The 24,385-nt window shown below is 38.9% G+C and overlaps 4 protein-coding genes across 7 annotated transcripts in view; 2 read left to right on the top strand and 2 right to left on the bottom strand.

The window, feature by feature from the left end:
* The window catches only part of LOC306970530 (connector enhancer of kinase suppressor of ras 2-like), a 45,388-nt gene extending 40,010 nt beyond the window's left edge, over window positions 1-5,378 (top strand). For all 3 annotated transcript variants that reach the window (XM_079566521.1, XM_079566522.1, XM_079566523.1), the window contains exons 19-22: window positions 238-338; window positions 423-912; window positions 4,139-4,338; window positions 4,415-5,378. In XM_079566521.1, the coding sequence (XP_079422647.1) occupies window positions 238-338; window positions 423-912; window positions 4,139-4,338; window positions 4,415-4,462 (839 nt within the window). In that variant the 3' untranslated portion in view covers window positions 4,463-5,378. The remainder of the gene's footprint in view (window positions 1-237; window positions 339-422; window positions 913-4,138; window positions 4,339-4,414) is intronic.
* A 411-nt stretch (window positions 5,379-5,789) lies between these two features.
* LOC306970672 (olfactory receptor 51L1-like) lies at window positions 5,790-6,748 on the bottom strand (the record flags this gene model as incomplete). Its single annotated transcript, XM_079566701.1, has 1 exon — window positions 5,790-6,748. Exon 1 carries the CDS (start codon window positions 6,744-6,746, stop codon window positions 5,790-5,792), a length of 957 nt encoding a protein of 318 aa, XP_079422827.1. The 5' UTR covers window positions 6,747-6,748.
* A 4,459-nt stretch (window positions 6,749-11,207) lies between these two features.
* Window positions 11,208-12,344, bottom strand: LOC306970532 (olfactory receptor 52E8-like). The gene has a single exon (XM_079566525.1). The coding sequence runs from the start codon at window positions 12,316-12,318 to the stop codon at window positions 11,386-11,388; it is 933 nt and encodes a 310-aa protein (XP_079422651.1). The 5' UTR covers window positions 12,319-12,344; the 3' UTR covers window positions 11,208-11,385.
* A 5,251-nt stretch (window positions 12,345-17,595) lies between these two features.
* rnf167 (ring finger protein 167) lies at window positions 17,596-21,818 on the top strand. Of its 2 annotated transcripts, none has more exons than XM_079565808.1 (10): window positions 17,596-17,996; window positions 18,568-18,677; window positions 19,142-19,222; window positions 19,306-19,443; window positions 19,517-19,604; window positions 19,682-19,772; window positions 19,880-19,985; window positions 20,087-20,180; window positions 20,250-20,330; window positions 20,416-21,818. In XM_079565808.1, the coding sequence occupies exons 2-10, from the start codon at window positions 18,594-18,596 to the stop codon at window positions 20,835-20,837; spliced, it is 1,185 nt and encodes a 394-aa protein (XP_079421934.1). In that variant the 5' UTR covers window positions 17,596-17,996; window positions 18,568-18,593; the 3' UTR covers window positions 20,838-21,818. The 2 variants fall into 2 exon arrangements, with proteins under 2 accessions (XP_079421934.1, XP_079421935.1); XM_079565809.1 differs by having other exon boundaries at window positions 17,596-17,830.
* The last annotated feature ends 2,567 nt before the right edge of the window (window positions 21,819-24,385 follow it).

Raw genomic sequence — 24,385 nt, forward strand, 5'->3', positions numbered from 1 at the left:
AGCGTAATAAAGCTTTGAAAGAGAGTCATCTGGATCAGGTTATTTGCATTTGGATTTACAATGTGGCTTGTTTCCAATGAAGGCATTCCACCTCTCATTCAGAAGAACTGTCAGAGCCTCCTGGAAAATCTTTGTTGCTATAAACCAGAGATAAAATATTTAAGTGAAAGTGCTTTGAGCAAAGATGTATGAATTCCAGATGTTGACCTCTGCTTGTGTTAAATTTGTGTTTTACAGATTACTGGAGTGAAAGCGACCATGATGATGTAGAGTTGCCTCCGATGCCCAAACAGGACAGTCCACCGCCACCTTATGACACCTTTCCTCGGGCCGCCTCAGTGAGTGAAACATTGTAACATCTGGTGCACATAATGACACTGATGTGATTGGAATGTGCTTTCATTTTCCGTGTGGTTCGTCAGGTGAGCCCGTACTTGGAGCCAAAGCGTGGGCACCTTTCTTCGTCGGACACATTCCAGTCGCGCTCGTCTCATGAAGACTACCTCTCCGAATCACAGGACGGAGGCAACAGCAACAGTGGCTACTCCCCCGTGCAGAACAGTGGCACAGGGCACAGAAACTCTTGGCAGGACCCCATGGGGAGCACCTCCAGGATGCAGTACCTCCAAACTTTCCCCCCAGAAGAGTCCATAATGTCCGAGGACCGGGACCAGCTGTCGGAATACCGCAGTCGCTCCACTCTGCCCAACCAGAGGAGCTTGCTACAGGAGCAATACCGGGCGCTGCCTCTGCCCCTCAGGACCAGCATAGACTCAGACATGGGAGGCAAGCCCCGCAGCTTCACACTGCCCCGGGACAGCGGCCTGCACGCCATTTTAGCCGCTGCTGCTGCCTCTGTGTCAGAACAGGAAGAAACACAGCACTACCAGCTGGAACGCCCACGGGAAATAGGTAAAACCAAGACTAGGTATGAATTACCTTAATTTGTTGTCTTCAGATACATCAGGTTTCAGACTTTGTATCCGAAGTTTGGACGCGACTGTAAATCTCCTCAGTCAAGTGGCCGGGATTTCTGTTTCTTTCTGCAGTAATGTGCTTACTGAGCCCAGATGAAAAGAAAGAGAAAGCTCTGCCCATCAACTCCTTGACACTTTTAATATTCTTTTTTAACTGGCCGAGGAATGACTGAAATACGGCTCATTTAACTTTAAAACCGAGAAGACTCTAATTATCTAATTAAATATGCATGCAGAATCGTTAGACTGTTTCCCAGTCATGTTCTCAACAAAAAAAAGAGCAGTGAGCAGGTCTGAACTGGGACTGAACCAGGTCTAAGCAGGGCTCAGTGTGTAGTACTGAGCAAACAGAAGAAACAGCACTGCAGTGGCAACACTGTGTCATTTTGCATTCTGCTATTTAAGAACCAAAATGTATGTTGAATTCTTTTCAAAGAGCAGTCATGCTTATTTAAAGGTTAAAAAGAATAAATGATTGTCCCTATATGACTTTAAATTGACCCTGTATGTTCCGGACCTTTACGAGACCTTTTTTTTTTCACATTGAACGTTGATGAATTTTAATTCAGGACCCCTGCTCCACACTATGGTATATGTAACAATCAGTAATAATACAGCAATATCTAATTATCTAAGTTAGAATTCTGTACATTTCTATTTTGGACAAGTATATTGATAATTATAATTTTGATAATAAAATGATAATAAAAGCATGCAGTACATGCAGTATATTCAAATCTTAAAGAATCTTATTTCAGTACCAACCAAATGTGTTTTTATTTCCCCCACAACAGTGTGGGGCCACTCTGCAAACCTGGTGATCTGTGGAGCATATAACCCTACAGCCTTCTCACTCAGTGCCTGAGTGGTTTTATTAAAGGGAAGCTGCTAATCGGCAGACCTGGCCAAATGTCACACGATTAATACCACCGTTACCACATTATCAGATTGGATTTGTGGTCTGCCCATTTGCTGTTCCCTCGAGACCCTCGGGGCAGTTGTCTAAGTGAGATAAAATTTAGTGTGTGATTTGATACTGATTTATCTTGACAGTACGCCCTTTTCCCTCACACTGCTCTCTCTTGCTCCCCCTCTCTCTCTCTCTGTCCCTTTCTCTCTCTCTTCCTCTTCTCTCTTTCCCTCATCTCTCTCTCTCCCTCTTTTCTCTCTCTCCCCTTCCTCTCTCTCTTTCTCCTCTCACTCTCTCCCTCTTCTCTCTCTCCCTCTTTCTCTCTCCCTCTTTTCTCTCTCCCTCTTTTCTCTCTCCCTCTACTCCCTCTCTTTCAACCTCCCTCTACTCCCTCTCTCTCGCCTCTCTCTCTCATTCGCCCTCCTCTCTCTCCCTCTTTCCTCTTTCTCTCTCTCCCTCTTATCTCTCTCCCTCTCTCTGGCTCTTTCTCCCTCCTCTCTATCCCTCTTTCCTCTCTCTCTCCCTCTTTTCTCTCTTTCTTTCTCTCTACTCCCTCTTCTCTCTCTCTTTCACTCCCTCTCTCTCGGTCTCTCTCTTTCTCCCTCCTCTCTATCCCTCTACTCCCTCTTTTCACTCTCTCTCACACTCCCTCCTCTCTCTCTACTCCCTCTTCTCTCTCTCTTTCACTCCCTCTTCTCCCTCTCTCTCTACTCCCTCTCTCCCTCTACTCCCTCTTTTCACTCTCTCTCACACTCCCTCTTCTCTCTCTCTCTCTCTCTCTCTCACACTCCCTCCTCTCTCTCTACTCCCTCTTCTCTCTCTCTCTCACACTCCCTCCTCTCCCTCTACTCCCTCTTCTCTCTCTCTCTCTATCTCTCTCTCTCTACTCCCTCTTCTCTCTCTCCCTCTACTCCCTCTTCTCTCTCTCCCTCTACTCCCTCTTCTCTCTTCCTCTCTCTCTCTTTTGCTGGGCTGATCGAGATGTCACTGTGCCTCATGGCTGAGTTTGGATGCTCAAGCGAGGAAGAATCTTTTCAGCCCATGTTAATGTCGATTCTTGCTCACGACAAAGAAACTGGCCTACGGCTCCTTTTCTTCTTGCCCTCATTTCGTGTTGGACTTCTCTCTCCTGCTGTCTTGAGGAGGCATAGAGAAACACAAAAAACACACAACAAATAAAGCATGATGTAATAACAAAGCCCAAAGCTTCCAGACCTCCCTCACAGTCCTGAAATGCAGAGTAATGAACACACTGTTGTGTAGTGTGTATAGCAGCCAACAGAGGGCAGCGTAGGTAAACTGCAGGAAACCATTTTGGCCCATGAGGATAATACTGTAGATTAGAAGTTAAGAAACCACTCAAAGTCTGTCTTTGACATGTCTTATTATTTTGATTGTGTCTAAATGAATTCACAATTATCCAAGAGGGAGTTCTTTCTATTGACCAAATCTATTGTTTATTTACAAGAAGTTTTACATTTTGCCAAAATGATACCTTAAATGTTATTTAAAAAAAAAAACATTTAATGTGATCTGGCAGAATATTTGTTTATTTTACTATTTGGACTTTATATGGTCATTGAAAAATCTTAAGTTATGGTCCACAACACAGGTGTGGCTGAAATATTACACCATTTTTTTGCGCCATTATATCCAATTTGCTTTTGAGTATCACAGAGATTCCTCTGTTTGATCGAGGAATCTCTGTAAGAAATCAAATAGCAAAGATTTTTTGCATTTGGCCCATTATAAATTGTGTGTTTTGGCAATAAAGTGAAACTTTTGTATGTTACTTTTGTATGTAATAATGTTTTAATGTTTGAGTGGCATGGTGGTCCAGCGGTTAGAGCTCCTGCCTCTCAGCCAGGAAGTCCTTGGTTTGAGTCCCACCTAAACCCGGGCATTTCTTGGTGGAGTTTGCATGTTCTCCTCATGTCTGCGTAGGTTTGCTCCGGGCACTCCGGTTTTCCCTACCACTAATAATATAACATGTACAATGATGTGTGTGTGAATGTGTATGGTTGTGGTCAGATGTGTGCAGTCGCTACAGCGCTTCTGTCAGTCTCCCCCAGGGGAAACTGAAGCTACATACAAAGCTTACCACCACCGAGAAATGGAGTGAATGTAAAATTGTTCCATGTAAAGCGCTTTGTGACCATGTCTGTGAAAGGCGCTATACAAATAAAGTCCTTCCTTCCTAATGTCAATAACTTTGTATATAAATATTTTTTATATTTTACTCCTTGCTTAGGTCGATCTCGTGAAAGTCGCTCGCAGGCGGACTCGCTGGGGGATCTGTACCGGGCCCTGGAGCAGTCGGGCCTGTCCACTTCAGCAGATCACAGGTCCTCCAGTCGTCTGGAGTACAAGCGCTCATTCGTGCGCAGAGTCAATGACCCTCTGCTCAATGACAAACTGCACCGGCTGCGGGTGCTCCACAGCGCACTCAAGGTATGTGTGCAGGATGTCTGTCTGTCTATTGTTCATTTGCTGTATGTAACATTGTTTCTGGACTTATTTCCTGTAGAATGTCCCTGTTCAAGACACAAACCGGTCCATGGGATTTCTTGGCTAGTGTTACATGACCACGTTCACCTCAACACCAACCACTCTGCTTGTGCCTGCGCAGCCTCCTACAGCACGGCGGTGTTTGTACATCATCTATTCTCTCCGCTCTCAGTCTTTATTGCTGTTTATACTATTTCTTCATCTTTGGAGACAGAGACCTGATTCTGAAAAGGATTTTGCACTAGGCAAATATAGCTGGCGGCTCCTACTAATGGTTAGTTGCACAGAGTTCATGACTAAGCACTTTGAGTTTGTTATTTTTGCTGCATGGCCACTTTCCCTTTCTTCTGTCCAGTTTTTGTGAGTACTGATGGAGTTGTGCACCAGGTACAATGGTGTTAAGTTATGCATGTACTGTATGAGTGTGTTTCCCGAGTGTACAGGGTGTTACATATAAAGTATTGATATTATACAACAGCAACATGTTGAGGTATTCATAGCATACATATTTTTAATTGTAAATGAAGTGCTGTGCCTCATTGATCGTGAATGTACATCATACTTTATCAGGACGAGGCAGATGTGTTTGGATCCTCAAAGACAGGCAAGGTGAATATTAAACTAAATGCTGGGCAATAATGGACAGAATTTGCAAATTGTATTGCTCTGAAAAGCTGTATATTTTTGTATGCATGTGGTAAATCTTATTGTTTGTAAAGGTTTTTTGCATTTACAAGTGGGACTTCTGGTGATAACAAACCCTATGGCATTTTGTGTATTTTAATAGTTTATCATTTGCTCCAGCAATACTTTTGTAAATGTTTATGGAAAACAAGAAATACAGAAATAATTGTATTTATTAAGTGTTTAATGTACAAGCATGCTTTGTATAACTCAAACACATTCCCCTGTCAGACTGACACTGCGCAAGTGCGCCATACTGTAGCCATGTACTTTTGTATCCAATAAATGTCAAGTATGGCACACCTTATTAAGTGTTCTTTAAGTCATCGTCACTGTCGGCTTTTAAGTTTAGAGAAAATGCTCAAAACAACAAGAAAAACCTTACTCTAAGAACACAGTATGACATCAACAATTATAGCATCAGACCAGGTTTCACCACCTTTCCCCCTTTTCAGTTAAATTCAAATAAATATTAACAGAAACATCACAATTTTTAGTTAGTTTTAAATGAACATTTTCTTAATCTCAAATCTGTGTTTTTCATTCTAATGTTAACCATTATGCCTAATGTTAACCAGCATATTTAGCTATGGCCACATGCAGTTTGCTTTCAAATAAACAGAGAATAGTTAAATGTACAATTTATATTGATTATTTAACTAAAATTCAGATTTGCAATGAGAAAATGCTTGCTAATTTTGATATTTGGCCTACAGCGTCTGTACTTTTCTCCTGTGTTTGCAGAAGACTTGAAATAACTTGAGCCTTATCACCCGCGTGCCCAGGCCATAGATGACAGGGTTCAGAATTGGAGGGAAAATCAAAAAGTACAGCGCTAAAAACAGCTTCGTTTGGTATGAGAAAGTGTTCTTGAATCTGCCTTGTGCTATCTCAAAGAAACACCCAACAGAGTAGTTGCTGATCGACAGTAGGTGCGGAATGCACGTCCTCAAAGCTTTAAGTCTGGACTGACTGGAATTAGACTTCACGCATACTCTGAGGATCTGCACATATGAAAAGAGGACCATTATTATTTGAGGGAAGGTGTATAGCACCACCGAGAGGAGACCCACTATGTTTGCAACAGTTGTATCACTGCAAGAAAGCTGGACAAGCAAATAGTTCAGACAATACACTTTATCTATGGATTTCCCGCAAAATGTCATTCGAACCGTAATACCGAAAACAACAAAAAACGCCACCAAGGGATAGATCCAGGTCAAAATAACAAGTTTGAAGACTCTCTGAGACATGATAGTGTGGTAAGTCAAAGGAAAGCACACAGCTATGTACCTGTCGTAGCTCATGGCCGCTAAAATAGTGAACTCGGTGATGGCGTACGTGTGGATGGCGTAGAGTTGGGTCTGACAAAGCGCCAGAGAGATTTCCCTGGAGCGGGACAGCACGTTACTGAGCAGGGCAGGCAACAGTGCAGTGCCCCCGTAAAGACCATTGACTGCCAGGTTACTTATAAGAATATACATGGGCTCGTGCAGAGACTTGTAAACACAAACAACTCCTATCAGCGTCAAGCTTTCCAAGATTATTACCAGATATGTGATTAAAAACAGGATGAAGTACAGTTCTTTCGGTTTCTCCATGCCATGGTATCCAGTCAGATAAATAGAAGTCACATCAGACAAATTGAACCTGTTGAAAATAGACATTGGTAAAATTAAATCCCAGTAGCTATTACTTTCCTAGTTCAATGAAGGTCAAATAAAGATTAATGGAAGACTCAATACGATTAATGATCACCACTGCCCCACCACTCATCCAGACACTGTCTTTTATAGTTCAGTTTACCTCCCATGTGACCTATTGTCCAGTTAGAAGCCCATTTCTAAACCTCTGAGACTTCTGTCATAACGCTGTTTGATGTGGCCTATGCCAGTGGTTCCTCAAGTGGAGCCCGGGGGCCCTGGGGCTCCTCAGAAGCACTACAGGGCCCCCTAAAGCTTGTCCACAAAACAAGCATGTATTTGTCAACATGCACCACTGTAAATATTAGTACACACAGGCATTTCCATTTGTTATTCCATATAGTTTTGAGCTGTAAAACATGACAAATTCTTTTGATATAGATTATAATTAAAGGTACACTGCGTAACATCTTGGACTATGCTGTTGCCATCAGTGCAAAAACGTCTCCCAATGACCAGCTCCACACATAAATGCTATTACTGCAGTGGGTAATCAAAGAATGGATTTGGATAAGAACTTAACCTGTTTATCTGAAATGATGGATTATAATAATTATATAATTATTATAATAATAATTATAGTCATGTCTTAGGAGAGCTGAGCCACTCACAGCAACAGCACATGTTTGTTTGTACATTTACAAGGTATTTTTCATTGATGAAAATATATATATATATATATTTTTTTTAATGGATGCACCGTTCCAGGAAGTACTGCAATACCTGGTCAATACGTGGAGTGGACGGAGCAAGCCCCTAATTCCATCTCTCTGCTCCAAAAATCAATTTAATATATGGTCCCCGAGTAGGCGACGTATCAGATATTAAACTGATAAGAACAGATACTACACTTGATCTTAGCCAAAAGGCAGAGATGATGAAAATATCTTTCATAAAATAAATGCTTGTATTTCAATTGTATTTTTGGGGTAAAATTCTACACGGTGTGGCTTTAATCGGGGCCCCCCAAGGGGTTTGCCGTTTGATTCATTGGCCACGATGCACCGGACTTTGTTCAATGGCAGGCCTAGGCCATGCAAATACATGCAGGTTTGTTGGTAAGAGGGCGAGTGAGCGCTGCTGTGGATTAGGTACATGTTCAAGTCAGGTGCTCCTCCAGGATCCATACGCAAAAAGCTTTATTTGATAAAGAAAAAAGAAGGTCCGAGGCACAACCGACTTACAAGTAAAGCAAAAATGTACTTGGAAGTCGGTTGTGCCTCGGACCTTCTTTGTTCTTTTTTACAAGCAAGTTTGTTGTTTGATTAAGTGACTTTTATTTAGACTAGCTATACTTCAACTACTACATTATTTCATAAGAAGTTATCACTCTCTTTGCCAGATGAATATTTTGGCTTGGACTTCACGTTAATCTATCAGTATCTGTCTGTAAACTCAATAGACCTACCCATTCAGAACACAGCACTGGGGTTTCAGATCACCTCAAAACACATGCCCGTCTTTCATTTGTAAATATAGATGCACATTCCAATTGGGCTGAACAGACGTTTTTTGGATATGTTATAAAATTGTGGAGCCACAGATCCACTTCTCTCAGCCCCGGTTCTCAAAGCTTTCACTGCATGTACCACGTGCCTGTCTCTCTGAATACCACCATACTTGTCTCTCTGAATACCACCATACTTGTCTCACTGAATACCACCGTACTTGTCTCTCTGAATACCACCGTACTTGTCTCTCTGAATACCACCGTACTTGTCTCTCTGAATACCACCGTACTTGTCTCTCTGAATACCACCATACCTGTCTCTCTGAATACCACCATACTTGTCTCTCTGAATACCACCATACTTGTCTCTCTGAATACCACCATACTTGTCTCTCTGAATACCACCATACTTGTCTCTCTGAATACCACCATACTTGTCTCTCTGAATACCACCATACTTGTCTCTCTGAATACCACCAGTTCCAAACCAGTCAGGTCTATTGAGCTCAATCCAAACAAGGGCTGAACCAGGTCAAAATGGGGCCATGACTAACTTAGAATAACTCATTATAAGACAAAAAATATGAAGTAAATGATCTCAGTGGTTCTAAGTTACACCTCAGAAAATATTTGGCCATCCAAGTCGCCCACCACCAGCCTGTCTATTGATCAAATAAGAAATAAACGGTCTAAAACATGACTAAAAGGCTAAACTGAGCGTAAATCGTACCTAAGCATAACTTAAATGCATTATTGTAAAGCATGCATGAAATAATCCCTAATTAAAATCATAAAGTCTAAAACTGCAAGTTGTGAACGTGTTTACAACATTGGCAGGACTGTAAAGCTGGTTGTGCATTTTTAATTTTCAATACAATAGTTGCAAACAAGAGTCTTGGTACAGGTCACATGGTTTTATATAGTTTAATGACTTGTCATATTTTTCTTAATTTCTTATTTATAGTACAATTATAATGTTATTAACGTGCCAACAAAATTACTATACATTTAAAATGCTGTTTGTTTACTAGTTACTTAATATCTCTTGGCATCTAACAGGCCAACGTGTCACTAATGACTTCCTCTGGGATCAGAAAAGGATGTTTATGTCGTTGCAAATGGTGCAGTTTTCCCAGAAGAATAACAGTGTAACAACACATGTATCGGGCTTAGAGTCGAGGTCAAAAAGTCATGTCTGTGGACATTATTTTAGTGTCAACAATCTTCAGTTAAAGTGTGCATTTAACTGTTTATTGGCCTCAAATGATAGACTTAAAAATGTCTAAAAGTATAAGCTACAGCACTGGTTCTACACTTGGATGGCAATATTTCTTTTGCTAATAATGAAAACATACAACAAAAAACACAGGAAGCAAAAGATTGAATCAACAAACCAACATTCAGTGCTTAACGGCAAAGATAAATGACATAATTAACTAAATCATCGCAAAATCTTTCAATATGCAGTATCAATATTACATTATTTCATTATTAGACAGTACAAAATGCATGTAAATGTTGGACAATGGCTAAGAATTAATTTCTTATTAATCCATGTTATTACCATAAAATTAGCTATTCCATATATAATGTATGAGTAAACGTTAATAATTTTGTACATGAGCAGTGTATTATGTAAATTTTCATTCTTCAATTAGTGATACAATGTAGAAATGTCTGCAAACACAATGAGTTTTCTTCTTGGTCCTTTTTTAAAAATATATTATCAGTAGAATGACACAAACACAAACTAATATCGTACAGTGCACTGGGTTCAGGAAGTATTTACAGTCTTTATTTATTCCCCAGTTATTGTGTTGAAGTGTAAGTCTTATCTAAAGAAGTTCTTCTCTTGTTTGTGTATTTATCTCAGTATTAAAAGTCTGTTCTCAGGCTTATATAGAAGCTTTACCTTTCTGCGCCGTGGGCAATGAACTACAGAAATAAGCTTGCAAAAATATTAAAAAACAGCACTGCTATGATTGAGAGCGATGGAATGAGTCTGCAGTTGTTGTATATAAGTCTGAATATTTAGTCACTGGGAAATTTTAGCTGTACTTTTTGTTTTGTTTTTTTGGCTTTAGTAAAACAGTGGATTGATGTGGTCTCAGTAACCAGCGTTGTAAATTGTTCTTATTGCTCTTTTTTGAAGGATGAATAATGGCTGTAATTGTTTCATAATTATTACCCCAAATTTCAGCACAGTGTGTCAAGTATGGTTTGTAAAGCCCTTTTATTTAAAGCATGCTTTGCCTTGCTTAATACAGCTATACTTTATGCTACTTTTTAATGTGTATATTGAATATGCGCTTTCCTATGGAGGACCGTGGCTGCCAAAACAATAAATACATCTACAAATAAATATATAAATAAATTAATAAATAAATAAAATAAAGATCAAATGTGCAAAGAAATGCATGCATTAATATAATAAGTACATTGTTTATTTATATATTTCTGTATTTATTTATATATTTATTTTTGTATTTATTTGTTTGTTTGTCCATCCATCCATCCATCCATTTTCTTCCGCTTTATCCGGGGCCGGGTCGCGGGGGCAGCAGTCTCAGTCTCAGTCTGCCCAAACTTCCCGATCCACACATTGTACCGATTGTTTGTTTATATATAAATAAATTTATGAATAAATACAGAAATAAAAAAATATGTAAATAAATAAATGCACTTGTTATGCATTTCTTTGCACATTTGATCTTTATTTTATTTATTTATTTATATATTTATTTATAGATATATTTATTGTTTTGGCAGCCACGGTCCTCCATACTTTCCAGTTTATTTTTTCATCGTTTATTTTAACACACATTCTATGTTTACCCCCTGTATATTTAACTGTACATGTACATCATCTGTATAATTCCCAAATAACGTTTTTAAATGCTTTATTCGATGCATCACAGGGTGAAAGGGTGTGAAGAGCGGGGAGCGACATCTTGCATACTGTCAGAGCCGGGACTTTGGGGTCAGAACAGCGCTCTGCCATATGTGCAGCAGGCTTATCCACTCTGGAGTGATTAGAAACAAAACTCACATCATTTAGTGTCAGACTGCAACATAATATAACAAATTCAATAGTAAGAGGTCAGAACACTTCCTGAAGCCACTGTTTACGTACAACAAGACACCCACGTTGCATCAGCCTGCAGTCACGGCCACAGTAATCTTCGCTGGCAAGATCTTGTATTTGATAAAGAGTTTGAGGATTTGGATGCGGACCAGATGAGTGCCCAGCCCGTACAGCACTGGATTAGTCACTGTGGGGATGATAATAAGATACAAGGAGAGAAAGATCCGCGCCTCTAGTGCAAAGTGACTCATGTTAAATCTAGTCTGGACGATCTCAAACAGAGACCCCACTGTGTAGTTCAAAAGTGACAACAAATGTGGGGCGCACGTTTTCAAAGCATTGGCCTGTGACTCTTTGTTCAACGTCTGACAGACTCTTGCGATCTGAAAGTAGGAAAACACTAACATGAGCAACTGTGGCACCACTAAGAGGAAAATTAACACAACTCCTACTATACTGATATATGGCACACTTGAACATGCATTTCTAACCAGCTCCATGTTGACGCAGTACAGTTTCGGCATGGCTCTCCCACAAAATCTCAACTGCAGCGTGAGCGAGAAGTAACAAGCAAATACAAGATGGGGGTAGAGTATTGTCAGGGCGATTAGTTTGCCTACTCTGGAGTTAGACATGATGGTGTGGTAGTGCAAGGGGTGGCAAATGGCAACATATCTGTCATAGCCCATAAGAGCGAGGATACAAAACTCAGCCGCAGCGTACGTATGGAGAAAATACACCTGCGCCATGCACCACTTCACTGCCACCTCAAAGGTTTCGGACAAGAGGAGAACCATGATGGCGGGGAGTAAAGCAGTGCTGCCGTAGATCTCGTTAATGGCCAAAAGGCCGGTGAAGATGTTCATGGGCTGGTGCAGGCTTTTCTCTTTGGAAATGACAGTGATGAGCAAAGTGTTGAGGGTGATAGTGATGGCGTACATGAAGAAGAAGAGGGTGAAGAGCTCGTATTTGTGTGTCTTCAGCAGGGCAAAGGCGGGCATCGAGAACTTCACCACAGTAGAGTTGGTCATATCTGTAAAAGACAGCAGAGTTTCGTAAGCAACAGTGAGTTCAGCAATCTATTACTATTGTCTTAATTTGTTGCAGTTCCACACTAAAATCATGAGTTGTTTAGTAAAAGCTCGAGCGTACATTTTTAAGAATACAAATACTTTCATTTTCATCAAACTATAACAGAACATTGATATAAATTGATATATATGAATAATTTCCGAACCCACTGTCATAATGACACATTTCACTTATTATGTATTCATTAGCTTACTGTTAGGGGCATGACAAAAGACATTGTAGAAAACACCTTAAATCAAATATACAACTTGCTTCTTTTATAATTTAAGTGAACATTTGATTTATTATTTGACAGTGAAGTATTTGTTATGGCACATTTGTAAAGTAATCTTAACCATATTTTACAATACAAATTCTAACTTTCCTGTATTTTTACCTTGTTATTAACCTGTATTCAAATTTCCCTCAGACTATGTGAAACTGACTGTTCATGTGCAATAAGATGGTGGAGCAGACAGACGCAGAGGGAGAAGATGATTAGCAGTTTCATACATACGTACCTGCTCCCCAACAGACGACCCTCATGTCCCGCTCTGACCTTTTAAAGCAGATGGAGGCAGACATTTGGGATGTGTTACTATGGTTACAGAGAACCCCCACTCTGTTGGAATAAAACAGCAGATCAGGGATGTTGTAGATTGTAGCAATAATAAAGTTTTTTTCTTCTGTTTTACAAGAAGAAAAAGCATTTAATTAAGGTGCATTTGTAGCTGATCTTGCATCATATAATTGCTTTATTTTTATTTTTTCAACAGCCACAAGGCACCACAAACCATTGTAATACTTACTTGATGTAATGAAGCATGTTCAAGTCGAAAAAATCTAATTTGAACTTAAAGGGAAGGTAGAGGAGTAAGTTCGAACAAGCAAATGTGTGAATATGGAATATGTGGATAGCCTGAGATTTTTGTAAAAAAATTTTTTTAATTATTATTAAAACAAAACAATAAAACAAAAGGTTTCAATTCAGAGCTCAACTACTTTTTGAATCTTTTTGTTGGTATTTAGCCCGTGTGAATGAGAGACTGCACAAACAAGACTGTGTCAGTCCCTGTAACACGACTATGGAGAGAAAATGAAATGGACCCAAGATAACAAGTAGCAAAATCATAACTAATTTTCAAAGCAAAATTTCAAAGCAAAGACCTGCAAAACTCATCAAAGCTTCTCCCTTGTTATGATTGTCATGTTTTTGCCCCTTTTGTTTGTGTTTGAACACAGTTACGTTACACACACAAAGAGAAAATGTGACCAAAATGTTGCAAAAATGTGACAAAAATGGGAGATTTGGGTAAAACTGGAGAAAATGTACTCAGTTAAAGGGATATTTCAGGATTTTTGACATAGGGCCTCATTTCCTAGTTATCCAGAGTGCTGCTGGTACCTGGAGATACTTTTTTGTAATTCATGCAGTTCTTATGTTTGAAGAGTTTCGTGGTGCTAGGCTAATGCAAGGCTAGCGCATTTCCATGGTATCAGCTAGCCTGCGTTAAAAACAGTCTGACCCGTTCCACAGAGCACCTGAGGCAAATCACTTATAACGCCAGACTAACCATATAAATGTCTTTGTCAATAGAATAATTTTAACCATTTTTTGCATTTAAAATACCTTATATTTGAGCAGCATCAGCATCGTGTTTGTATAAGCTACGCAGTGGCGGAGTGATTTGCTAGAAAATAGTCAAAATGCGATCGTTCATGTGATGCAAGGTCAGTTATATTCCAAAAATATCTCCATGTACCAGCAACACTCTGGATAACTAGGAAAAGAGGCCCTATGTCAAATATCCTGAAATATCCCTTTAAGGCGGGGGTTAAGGGGTTAACAATTGAAAACAAAAGTTGCTATAACTCAAACTCAAATTATTTCAAAAACAAATTCAATAAATAATAGACGAATAATGTAATCTTGACATAATTGCTCTAGACTGAAAACAAAGCGATACTTTTCACTTGTAGAAGAAACATTCATGAAGGTGATGTAACTGATCATTAGTCCACTTTGTTTTCCATTGCTTTCAAAGTAATGAGGTGTTGTTGTGTTGGTGTGACACTGGACATCACCTGAGAATAGACAGGACATGAGACAAACAGAGACGGTTTCACTCCTGGGAAACTGATGCAACTCGGATTGAAGTTCGAAGGCCTGGACATTTGCCGCCTTGAGACCGAACAACAAAAAAATACTGACATGAAGTAAATATATACATGATAAAGTTTGTTTTTAAATGAAACTTTATATTATGTTATTTTCTAGAGGTGTTTACAGGTCAATTGAATACACTGAACAGATTTAAAGACTGTCACTGTACTGGTAATCTACACTAGGGACCACATCTAGGCCACATTTATGCTGATTTTGGTTAAGTTTGAACTGTCTTTCATAAAGATTTCCATAGAACAGGCATTAAGCCGCTTTAAAAAAGAGTAGATTGAACTGCATAAATAATTATTCAGCCCTACGTACAATGTTCACTCAACATCATTTTATTTCTCATCTCAGAATAGGGCTGATGCTTTCTGTTTTCTTACTTGGCATAAAAGCCCGATGCTTTCCAGGCACAACTTTCTTGAATAATTACCCAAATTCAAATATAAGATAATTTTTTTTCTGTCTTGTGTTGCTCAGTATCTGAATGCTGTGTGTGAAGGGAAAGGGCAGGCACATAATCCAGTAATGTGATTAACTTTGGAGCATTGGAACCAGCAGCTAATTTAACTGAAAGAGTTTAATAAGTGGTTGGTTTGTTTGTTTTTCTCCATAGATGTGTGTCAAACTTATTATTACGTACAAAATTATCACTTGAGTTTGTAGTGAAAGGTTTCAGTGGGTGTAAAATGGCCGAAAGTTATTTAAAAGTTAAAAAGACTTCAGCAATTTTCCCTGGAATCTCTGTCTCATGACAACAGTCCATCACGAGTTTGGCGGGGTGATCAAGTTTCCTTAAATGAATTATGAAAGGCATGTTCGTGTCTTAATTCTTTAATAAAAAGCTCAGGGGTCAGTGTGTGGCTTCTTATTATGTTACTCCTCCCCACCGCACAGACCCAAATACACAAACTGCGGCAAACAGCTTCATTTTGGGCCTGACTGCGATCATGTCGTCTCATCGGATCATAGTGTTGGCTCTGCTGGTTGTCTTTCTATTCAATGGTAAGACCGATACATTCATTGCACTTGTTTTCTAACACTTTCAGACTTCTTAACCTTTGGTGTTTCAGATTTTATTCACTTAAAATGGTGGATAACAATGGAGAGCAATAGTTCAGCTTTGAGTGCATAGAAAATAGCTGGACAAGAAATAATGTGGATTGGAGGCATGGTGGTGAACACTCTCACCTCCCGGGTTAAATTTTTGGAATAAGCTGGAGGTGTCTTCGTGAGATTCCTCTGGGTATTGTAGTCAATCTACCCAAAATGTGCACAGTAGACTAAACCTCCAGATAGGTCAATCCTAGCTCATGATCTGGAGATGGATAGAGTAATGATGTTAGAACTTTTTACATAAGTATAGGAGCGCACCACCTCGTGACATCAGCAAGTGGAAAGTCTCTCTTGAGAAGGAGAGGAATGCTGTATTACTCAAACATGCATGAATCCAAGAAAATAGAATTCCAGGTATTTTTTTTTTCACAAACGGAAAACTAAAGCCCCTCCTGGAACCGCCACCTTAACATGGTGGAGGGGTTTGAGGGTCCTAGGTGACGGGTCAGACAAAGAGCGGTTCAAGGGCCCCTTAAGAGAGACCAACAGGCCTGGTTAGCAGGCAGGAGGAGCCCTGAGGAGCTGTCATAATATAGGCCTTTTAAGATTTTAATACAGATAGTTTGTTTTTCAGCTGTTGAAATCGAGGCGGCATCTTTCCCATGGTCTTGCCCCAGTCTAAACGGAGTCTGCCGAAAAGTGTGCCTTCCAACGGAACTTTTCTTTGGACCTCTGGGATGTGGCAAAGGCTTTTTGTGAGTGATTTATTTTCTCTATCTTCATACACTTTAATTTGCACAAAATGCTAATATGCTGTTTGTTCCCTGTAGGTGCTGTGTTTCTCATTTTCTATAGAGGCAGATCACCATGATGATGATGATGAACATGTCAGAAACATGGCGGAACTCAAGAAATAAAGATGCTGCCATAGGAGACAAAACATCATGTTAAACTTAATAATTTATATTTTGCCTTGACCTGAGACTGGTTTATGCTGTGATGGTTTCAGCTTAAAATGACTAGAAAATAAAAAAGATTGTTGAAACTGTGGCATGGTTTGTTCAAGTTAACCTTTTTGTCAATTCTACATGATGAAGAATTAAAATAGTTTTCCACTCGAACCCTCGGTGCTTGCTCTTTAAAGTAATTTCACCCAAAAAATAAAATTATGACAGATATTTTCATCATTGAAAAATACCCCATAAATGTACAAGCAGACATGTGCCTTTGCTGTGAGCGGCTAACCTCTCCTAAAACATGACTGTAACTTTACCGGGAGTGGGTACGTCACCAGTTCGTCTCCATGGAGATGTGACTATAGATTAAAGTCAATTAGAGTAAATCTTTTACACCTCGATATTAAAATGTTTATTATTTCCTTATTGTTATAATTCCGCCCCCTAGGATTTTTGCTTTTACTTATTTTACATATGTCTTTTTTCTACTATTTAACCGTAAGTGATCTTTTTGAATGCCGAATGTAACAAGTGAATTTCTCCGTTGTGAGACCAAATATTGGATTCTTTTATTTTATCTTTTATCTCTCTCTTGGTCAGGATTCAGGATTACCAAATGTATTTAAAATGTGCAGGATGAGGGAAAGCGTTCAGGGGTCATGAAACACAAACATCCCTTGAATTAATTCCAGGACTTGTGTATGCGTCTTCAGTGTGTCAGTAAATTTAGTTCGAATTAATTTAGGTTTGAATAATTTAATCTGACATTGTTTGAATATAATCAATATGAATAATCTGAATTGTGAACCAACTGAATAGTAAAACACATGATGACCACATACCTACAACGCATACAAGCTGAAGTGTCTCCACGATGTCTGCACAGAGATATCTTTTATCTGATGCACTGTGTACTCTACTCGGCCTCTGTCATTGGTTAAAAATCTAGTTCTGCTAACCTGCCCAGTGAGGTGCAGTACCTCCTCCGACCAGTGGTGGCGCTGTTGGTCAGACCGCTGTTCTAACGATCACCCAGTGCAGCGCAGCCAGGGAGCAAGAAGCAACAATAATAACAACAGCAGCAGCAGCAGCAGCAGCTAAGCTAACAAAAAAAGAATAGTGACATCTTCTTAATCGGATAATTTATTTTTTCATTTTAACTGTTGAGTACAATGTCGTCGTTTTGTTTTGAAACGACATAGCGATCTCTCAGGACGACGACACTCCACTGTTACACAACATCAGCTAACTCTGAGCAAGGTTAGCGTGTTAATCCTCCTCTGCTTCGGTACCTTTTTTCGGGAAAGCAGCGAATACTCGAGAATCCGAGTTTACATTGGACATGTAAAGAACTGTGATATTAGTTGGTGTTACTATATCTAACTACGACCTGCGGCGGTGTGACACTATCTGGAAACTTGTTACGGTATGAGCTGTTTATTACCCGTCCATCTCGATGTTTATCAGTATATAACCCTACAATAGTTATCGCAATTATGGCACCAGTAGTAAAGTGCCTTAGTATCGAAATCGAAGTTTGATGATCTATTCGCCTCATTTTATGGGTTGATCTGTGCTGCTCACGCTTAATATAACGTGAATCACCTAACTAGCTACATAACTTCCCGTCCACACCCAAATACACACGAGTACAGACTGGGAGAAAATCGATCATCTAAAAATACATGCGATTGTGTCATTCGTGGGCACATAATAAGTGCAGGCGCTGTATTCAGATAATAATGACTTGAGACACGGTGATCGGTGTGCTCCTCTGTGGGCCTACATGTTTGTATTCGTGGCCAGAAAGAAGCACCCTTTGAAAACCAATGAGGCTACTTTAACATGTATGTCATGCACATGTACTTTTATGCCTCCAGCTCTACCTGTGAAGCGATTGTGTAATATTTGTTATGCAGATGAAAGAAACGTCTTTGTTCAGTTTCAAACTTCTTCTAGCGCTTGGTTGACAATAACATGGCTTTTTTTCCTAACAGTTGATCTCACCTGTAAGTGACTGACAATGGTGCACCGCCTTGCTGGAGATGCTTTCTTCCTCGTTTTCTTATCACTGATTTCCTCACCCACGTGGGCCTACATTTACGGTGTAAGTGTTTTATTTGTAGATTTGTTTATTGGGTAACACTTTTTTTTAACATTACCCTTGATACATTGTACCTAACTAAATTTAGTACAATGTATTGAGCTTTGTAACAATGTGTAATAGGTTGTACCTATGGGTTAGAAGATACACAGTGGAATAATATGTATTTGTAGTTTGGAGGTACATAATGTAATAAGACATAATTCTAACTCTAACCCGAACCTTAAGCCCTAACCCTAAGGGCCTTGTGTCCTATTGCATTATGTCCTAGCAAAGTACTAATACAGGTTATTCCCTTGTGTATGTACTACACAGGTACAAGTTATTACAGATTGTTACAGAGCACATTACATTGTACTAAATTTAGTGAGGTACAATGTAGTGTAACATAAAGTGATGCCATTTATTCCTATGTATGTTACTTTTTTTTCTACTTCTTAATGCAAAATGAATGCACATTTTTGCAGCATTACAGCAACACAACATCTATGTTGTTTGAAGACCTTCCTGCTCTTTTTGGCTCCAGGTTACCTAAAGAAGGGGTAATGGTAAGAATGGACATGCCAAGATTCACAGTGCTAAATGTTTTAGAAGTATTTTCTCTCTAACCTGCTTTCTCTCTGTGTTGAAGGGAATTTTGGTAGTGACCCATCCACTTAATGCATGTTCACCAATAGACACAGCACCTCCACTGCCACCATATTATGATGCCAACACTACCAAAGTAATAGCACTAATAATGCGGTTTGACTGTCACTTTGATATAAAGGTATGTGACTTAGTTAGGAGTTTTTTTTATGTGAAAAAACACATAGGTTAACTTGGAAAGTGTATGGTTCTAGGTCCTACATGCACAACAAGCTGGATTTGATGCAGCTATTGTTCACAATGTGGAGTCGGACACTCTCCTAAGTATGAACTACAGTAACGGTAAGGAATTGGTCAAGCACAGAATGATGCATTCATTTATGATTTATGTCTGAAACATTTTTGTTATCATTATGCAGAGACTATTGCTGATGAGATAGAGATTCCATCTGTGTTTACCAGTAGCTATGCCGCCAAAGTTCTCAAGCGTTACTTTATTCCTGAAAAGGGGTGAGTAAAACATTGTGAGCTTTGGCTAAAAGTTTTTGCCTGTTTTAAAAACGTGAGACTTTTTAAACATAGCTAAATGTTGTTCTATAACCACATGTTTCTTTCAGGACTTATGTGATTCTAAAAGGAGATTTTAGTTTTCCACTATCCTACTACCTGATACCTTTTTGTGGAGTCATCGGCCTCATTATTATTGTGATGTGTGTTGTTTTGGTAAGTAATGTCAATTTATAATGTACCTTTATTTTTATTTTGTATATTTAGCAAGTGTATTGTCATAAAGCCGATATTACTTTAATGGTCTGTATTTAAAGATTATACGATGTGTGCAATACTCAAAACGGGTGAGGAAAAACCGTTTGTCCAAGGAACAGCTGAAGCGCATTCCCACTCACGTGTTCGCCAAAGGTACTCTTTATTTCCTTTGTTAGTACTGTTGCAGTAGTATTTGTAAGAACTATAACATTTTTCATCTAGGGGATGATTATGATTTGTGTGCCATCTGCCTTGATGAATATGAGGACGGAGACAAACTGCGGGTCTTGCCTTGCTCACATGGTAAATTATTATTATAATTATTATACGTGTTTTATTTAAATCAGTTTGACCTGATGTGTTGATTGTCATGTTGGATATTTCTCAGCTTACCACTGCAAGTGTGTGGACCCCTGGCTAACGCTGACAAAAAAGACCTGTCCTGTTTGCAAACAACGTGTCACTCGCCACATTACAGACCACTCAGAATCTGAGTCTGAGGAGGAACGAGGCCACCACAGCGAGGAGGAAGGGACCGAGGGTGACTCTGAGCGTACACCGCTGCTACGACCCTCCAACCCTGGCTCTCCCTCTGGGAGTTTAGTGGACTACTCTGCCACCAACAACACTACAGTGACCACAGCCCAGTGCCTGGCCTCGCCTGCCCGCAGTGAGTCCCCTCTAGTGGGCTTTGAGGGCTACTACTCCCCGGAGGAGGATACAGACACCGAGAGTGATGACACGGGAGACGAGAGACACACCGATGATGACACGGCTCAGCTCATTGGTAGGGATCATGTCATTGTTTGACGATTATGGTGAGGAAACACATTTGAACTAACTTTCATCAGGTGTGCATAATAGTTTTGAGTTTAAGGATACATTCACTACTTGTGTGTCAAAACAAGCACATATGATAAAGATGCATCATACAAAATAAAACGGCGATTTTACATATTTTCCCAAATTATCCTTGCATGTTACTTCTGTTACACCCCATCTGGCCTGACCACTTTAGTTACACAAAATTAAGTTCTCTGTAAATCTTGTATATATATTTTTTAATATTTAGTGAAGGTCACAATGTGCAGTGCAAAGGATTGATATGTGGTTCTTGGAGATTGGTGCAATTAATTATAATATGTCTTCAACATGCTTTGTCAGCATATTGTAGATTTGGGAATCTTTTATTCTTGATTGATAATTTTACATTTTCTTTATGAATTTTTATATTTTCTAAAATATAATGCTTTACATGCACCTTTAGCCATTTTACAACTTTCTGCAGTTGAATTTTTAGTCAAATAACCACTTTTCTCATTCTCCATCTGCCTGTATTTCTGTATAGTTCTTAGTAGTTTTTGTATTTTTATAAGAACTGGAGCTAATAAAGGTTTAAAAAAAAAAAGAAAAAAAAGAGCATTGCCTTATGATGGCCTTGATGTATGTGATATTTATATTTGGAAATGAAGGGACTCTGTTACACTTCTATCTTCTCTCGACACACTATATGCAGTGCTATACAAACATGGGCACCCAACACTGAAGCGGTCAATTATTTCTCATTGTATTTTCAACCTTTGCTATGGTTTTCTGACAGTTAACCAAGACACAGTCAGCATCCACATTGTTAAAAGTTGTATGTGTTTAATTTAGCATATTTGAGGGGGAAAAATAAACTGTAAATGACTATTAACATTCCAGTTTTATTTCTTAAATCATAAAGAGGCTGGAGTTTGCATTGTAAGAAAATGTATTGTTTTTCACGCTGTAGACTCTGCTAATTTATCTAACTTTTGCTACTTTATTAAATTCTCTGTTTAAAACAATCATTAAAAGACTTTGGCAAAGTTCCCGTTTGAACCATTTTCTTATAGCACAAGCATTATCAACACTAAACGACTTCAGTCACATGCAGTGTTGGGCAAGTTACTTAAAAATTTGAAAAATATTCTATATTCGTGATTGCAGCTTTAAATGTATTATGTATTACATATTACTGTTTCAAAAATGTAGCTGAGTTACACTACTTGAAGTTACTTTTGACAAAATATAAACTGAAAATAGTAATAATGCCACCGGGCAAAAGTGCAGTCAGAGATTTCCTTTTCCTTTGCATTCCCCACTTTCCTGTTTTGTTATACACCAAATTGATTTGTTTGGCTGCCTTTTATTTGGGGGGAGTTTGGCATTTTTTTGTTCATACATTTAAATGCAATTGTAACCCAAGTTACATGAAATGTAATGACTAATATATTCCCGTATTTTGTTTGTAGTATGTTATATTTCTTAGTTACTGAAAAAAGTAATATATTTTTGTAACTCATTACATTTGTAATATGTTACCCCAACACTTGTTTTTAGGTAGTGTATTTTGTAATATCTGATTACCGCCCAAAGTGCAGTGAAACAACTCATTCTGGGATGGAAACCGCTGGAAGAGCAGAGAAAGCATCTGTTACTCACCTTTATGTATAAAATCAGCAATCGGCTGCAGTGCAGCCTGTCCACTTCCTCCCACAGAACTAGATCTAATCACTCAATTGCACTAATAAGGCCCAAAAAAGTAAAAGAACTCTCTTTCTCCTCACTTATATCCCCAAATGGCAAAGCCTTTGGAAACCTTCCAAAGTGAGCAGGCAACTCCGTAACAACTGGCTCTAGAAGTTTGCAGAGTAATGAAGACACTTTTCTGCACCCACCCTTTGTGTGGATTATTGTCATTGTCGCCCTGATAATGAATCTTCCTGAGTTGAATAATCACCAAAGTGCATATATCCATTACCTACCAATATCAATCTATAGAATATATCTACGTCAGGGGTCTCCAACAGAGTAAAATGCGACTTAGTGGAGTTTACCAGGAGGTTTCGTAGCCAAGATGATATTTTAAAGAAAATCACTTGAGTTTTGTACTTAGACTTTACTAGATTGACCCAAATGTTTGCAGATTGTTGTTGTAAGTTGAGAACAAAAATAAAATGCATTTAAAATGTAAGTCTACATCAAAGTAGAAATTGTTTGGCAAGCTACCTAGAAAGGGCTTGAGAGCTACTGGTTGGAGATCCCTGATAAACGTAATACCTGTTGAATTGACCTGATGTCTTGTTAAACAGAATGCGAAACAGAATTTCAAAAACCTTTGTTAAAATGCATTTGAATGCATTTTATGACGAAGTTACACTATCTCGCTTTTCCTGCCTGCACTCTTCCACAGGATTTGAAGTTAATTAGTACATTTTCATTGTGCAGATGAAAAAAACATTTTATTAGACTAACTAATTCTGATTCTTAATCTGTCTTAATAAGTCTCTCTTCATAGTTGTGGCTTTCATGCCATCACCCACAGCTAACCCAAGTCTATTGAAATCTGTATAAATGGGCCTTAAGCAAAAGAATGTGAGGGGAAATCAATAGATATTTGCCGGCTACAGTGAATTAACTGAAGTGCAATGAAAGGATTGTTCAAGTACACTATAGTTCAATGTGGAAACTGTAGCATTAAGTGAGTCCCTAATTAACAGTTGGAATAGGAAAATGAGAAGTAACTAATTTGCAGTAGCAGGTCAGTATTTTCAATCAGCTCCAGACATCAATCAGTGCGGGTGTGAGGAGAGATGGCTGGATCTCTGCTGCTCAGATCTGCCCTCCTGTTCTGCCTGTCCATATCTGTGAGTGTGCTGATGGACGCCTCTGTGACAAAACTCAAGGTACGTAATAACTAAAATTCTAAATGATATGTCTTATCCACTGTCATTTTTCTTGTAGCATGTATCAGTTTGTGATGACTTAAGAAGCAAAAATGTTTTTTGTAATTTTATCCTTATTCTTACATTGTGGTAGGGGGCATTGTAGTCTCCTTTGATAGGAAACCCCTGTAATCAATAATTTTGAGATTATTATTTATATGAAGATTCAGTGTCAGGCACTGGTGTATGAATGAGATTGGTGGTAGTTGGAGAAGCCATATGCCCAGATTGGCATTGTCAATAATGTGATGTACTTTATCTGGAGAAGCACTGACGTATTGTTTTTATTATTTGTGTTTTAGAGTTTTGTAGAAGAGCCTTACCATGATCCTATAATGGCTCCTCCTATGGATTCTTCTCACCGTGGACCGCAAGATGGATTTCATTTTGACGCCTATCCCCAACAAGAGGAATCAACATTATTCATAGAAGATGAAGCACAGACATCTCACATTTGGTCTCCAGCAATTTTGGATTATGTGAGGCACCAGCTACGTTATAGAGGAAGGACCAAAAAAAATAGCAAGGTTTTAAACATTTAGCATTTTAACCTGTGGTGGGATTGGGGTACAATAAAACATTTGTATGAGTAAAAATTAAAGAAATAAT

The sequence above is a fragment of the Gobius niger genome (assembly GCF_951799975.1).
Source record: "Gobius niger genome assembly, chromosome: 11".
In the NCBI taxonomy this organism is placed as follows: domain Eukaryota; kingdom Metazoa; phylum Chordata; class Actinopteri; order Gobiiformes; family Gobiidae; genus Gobius; species Gobius niger.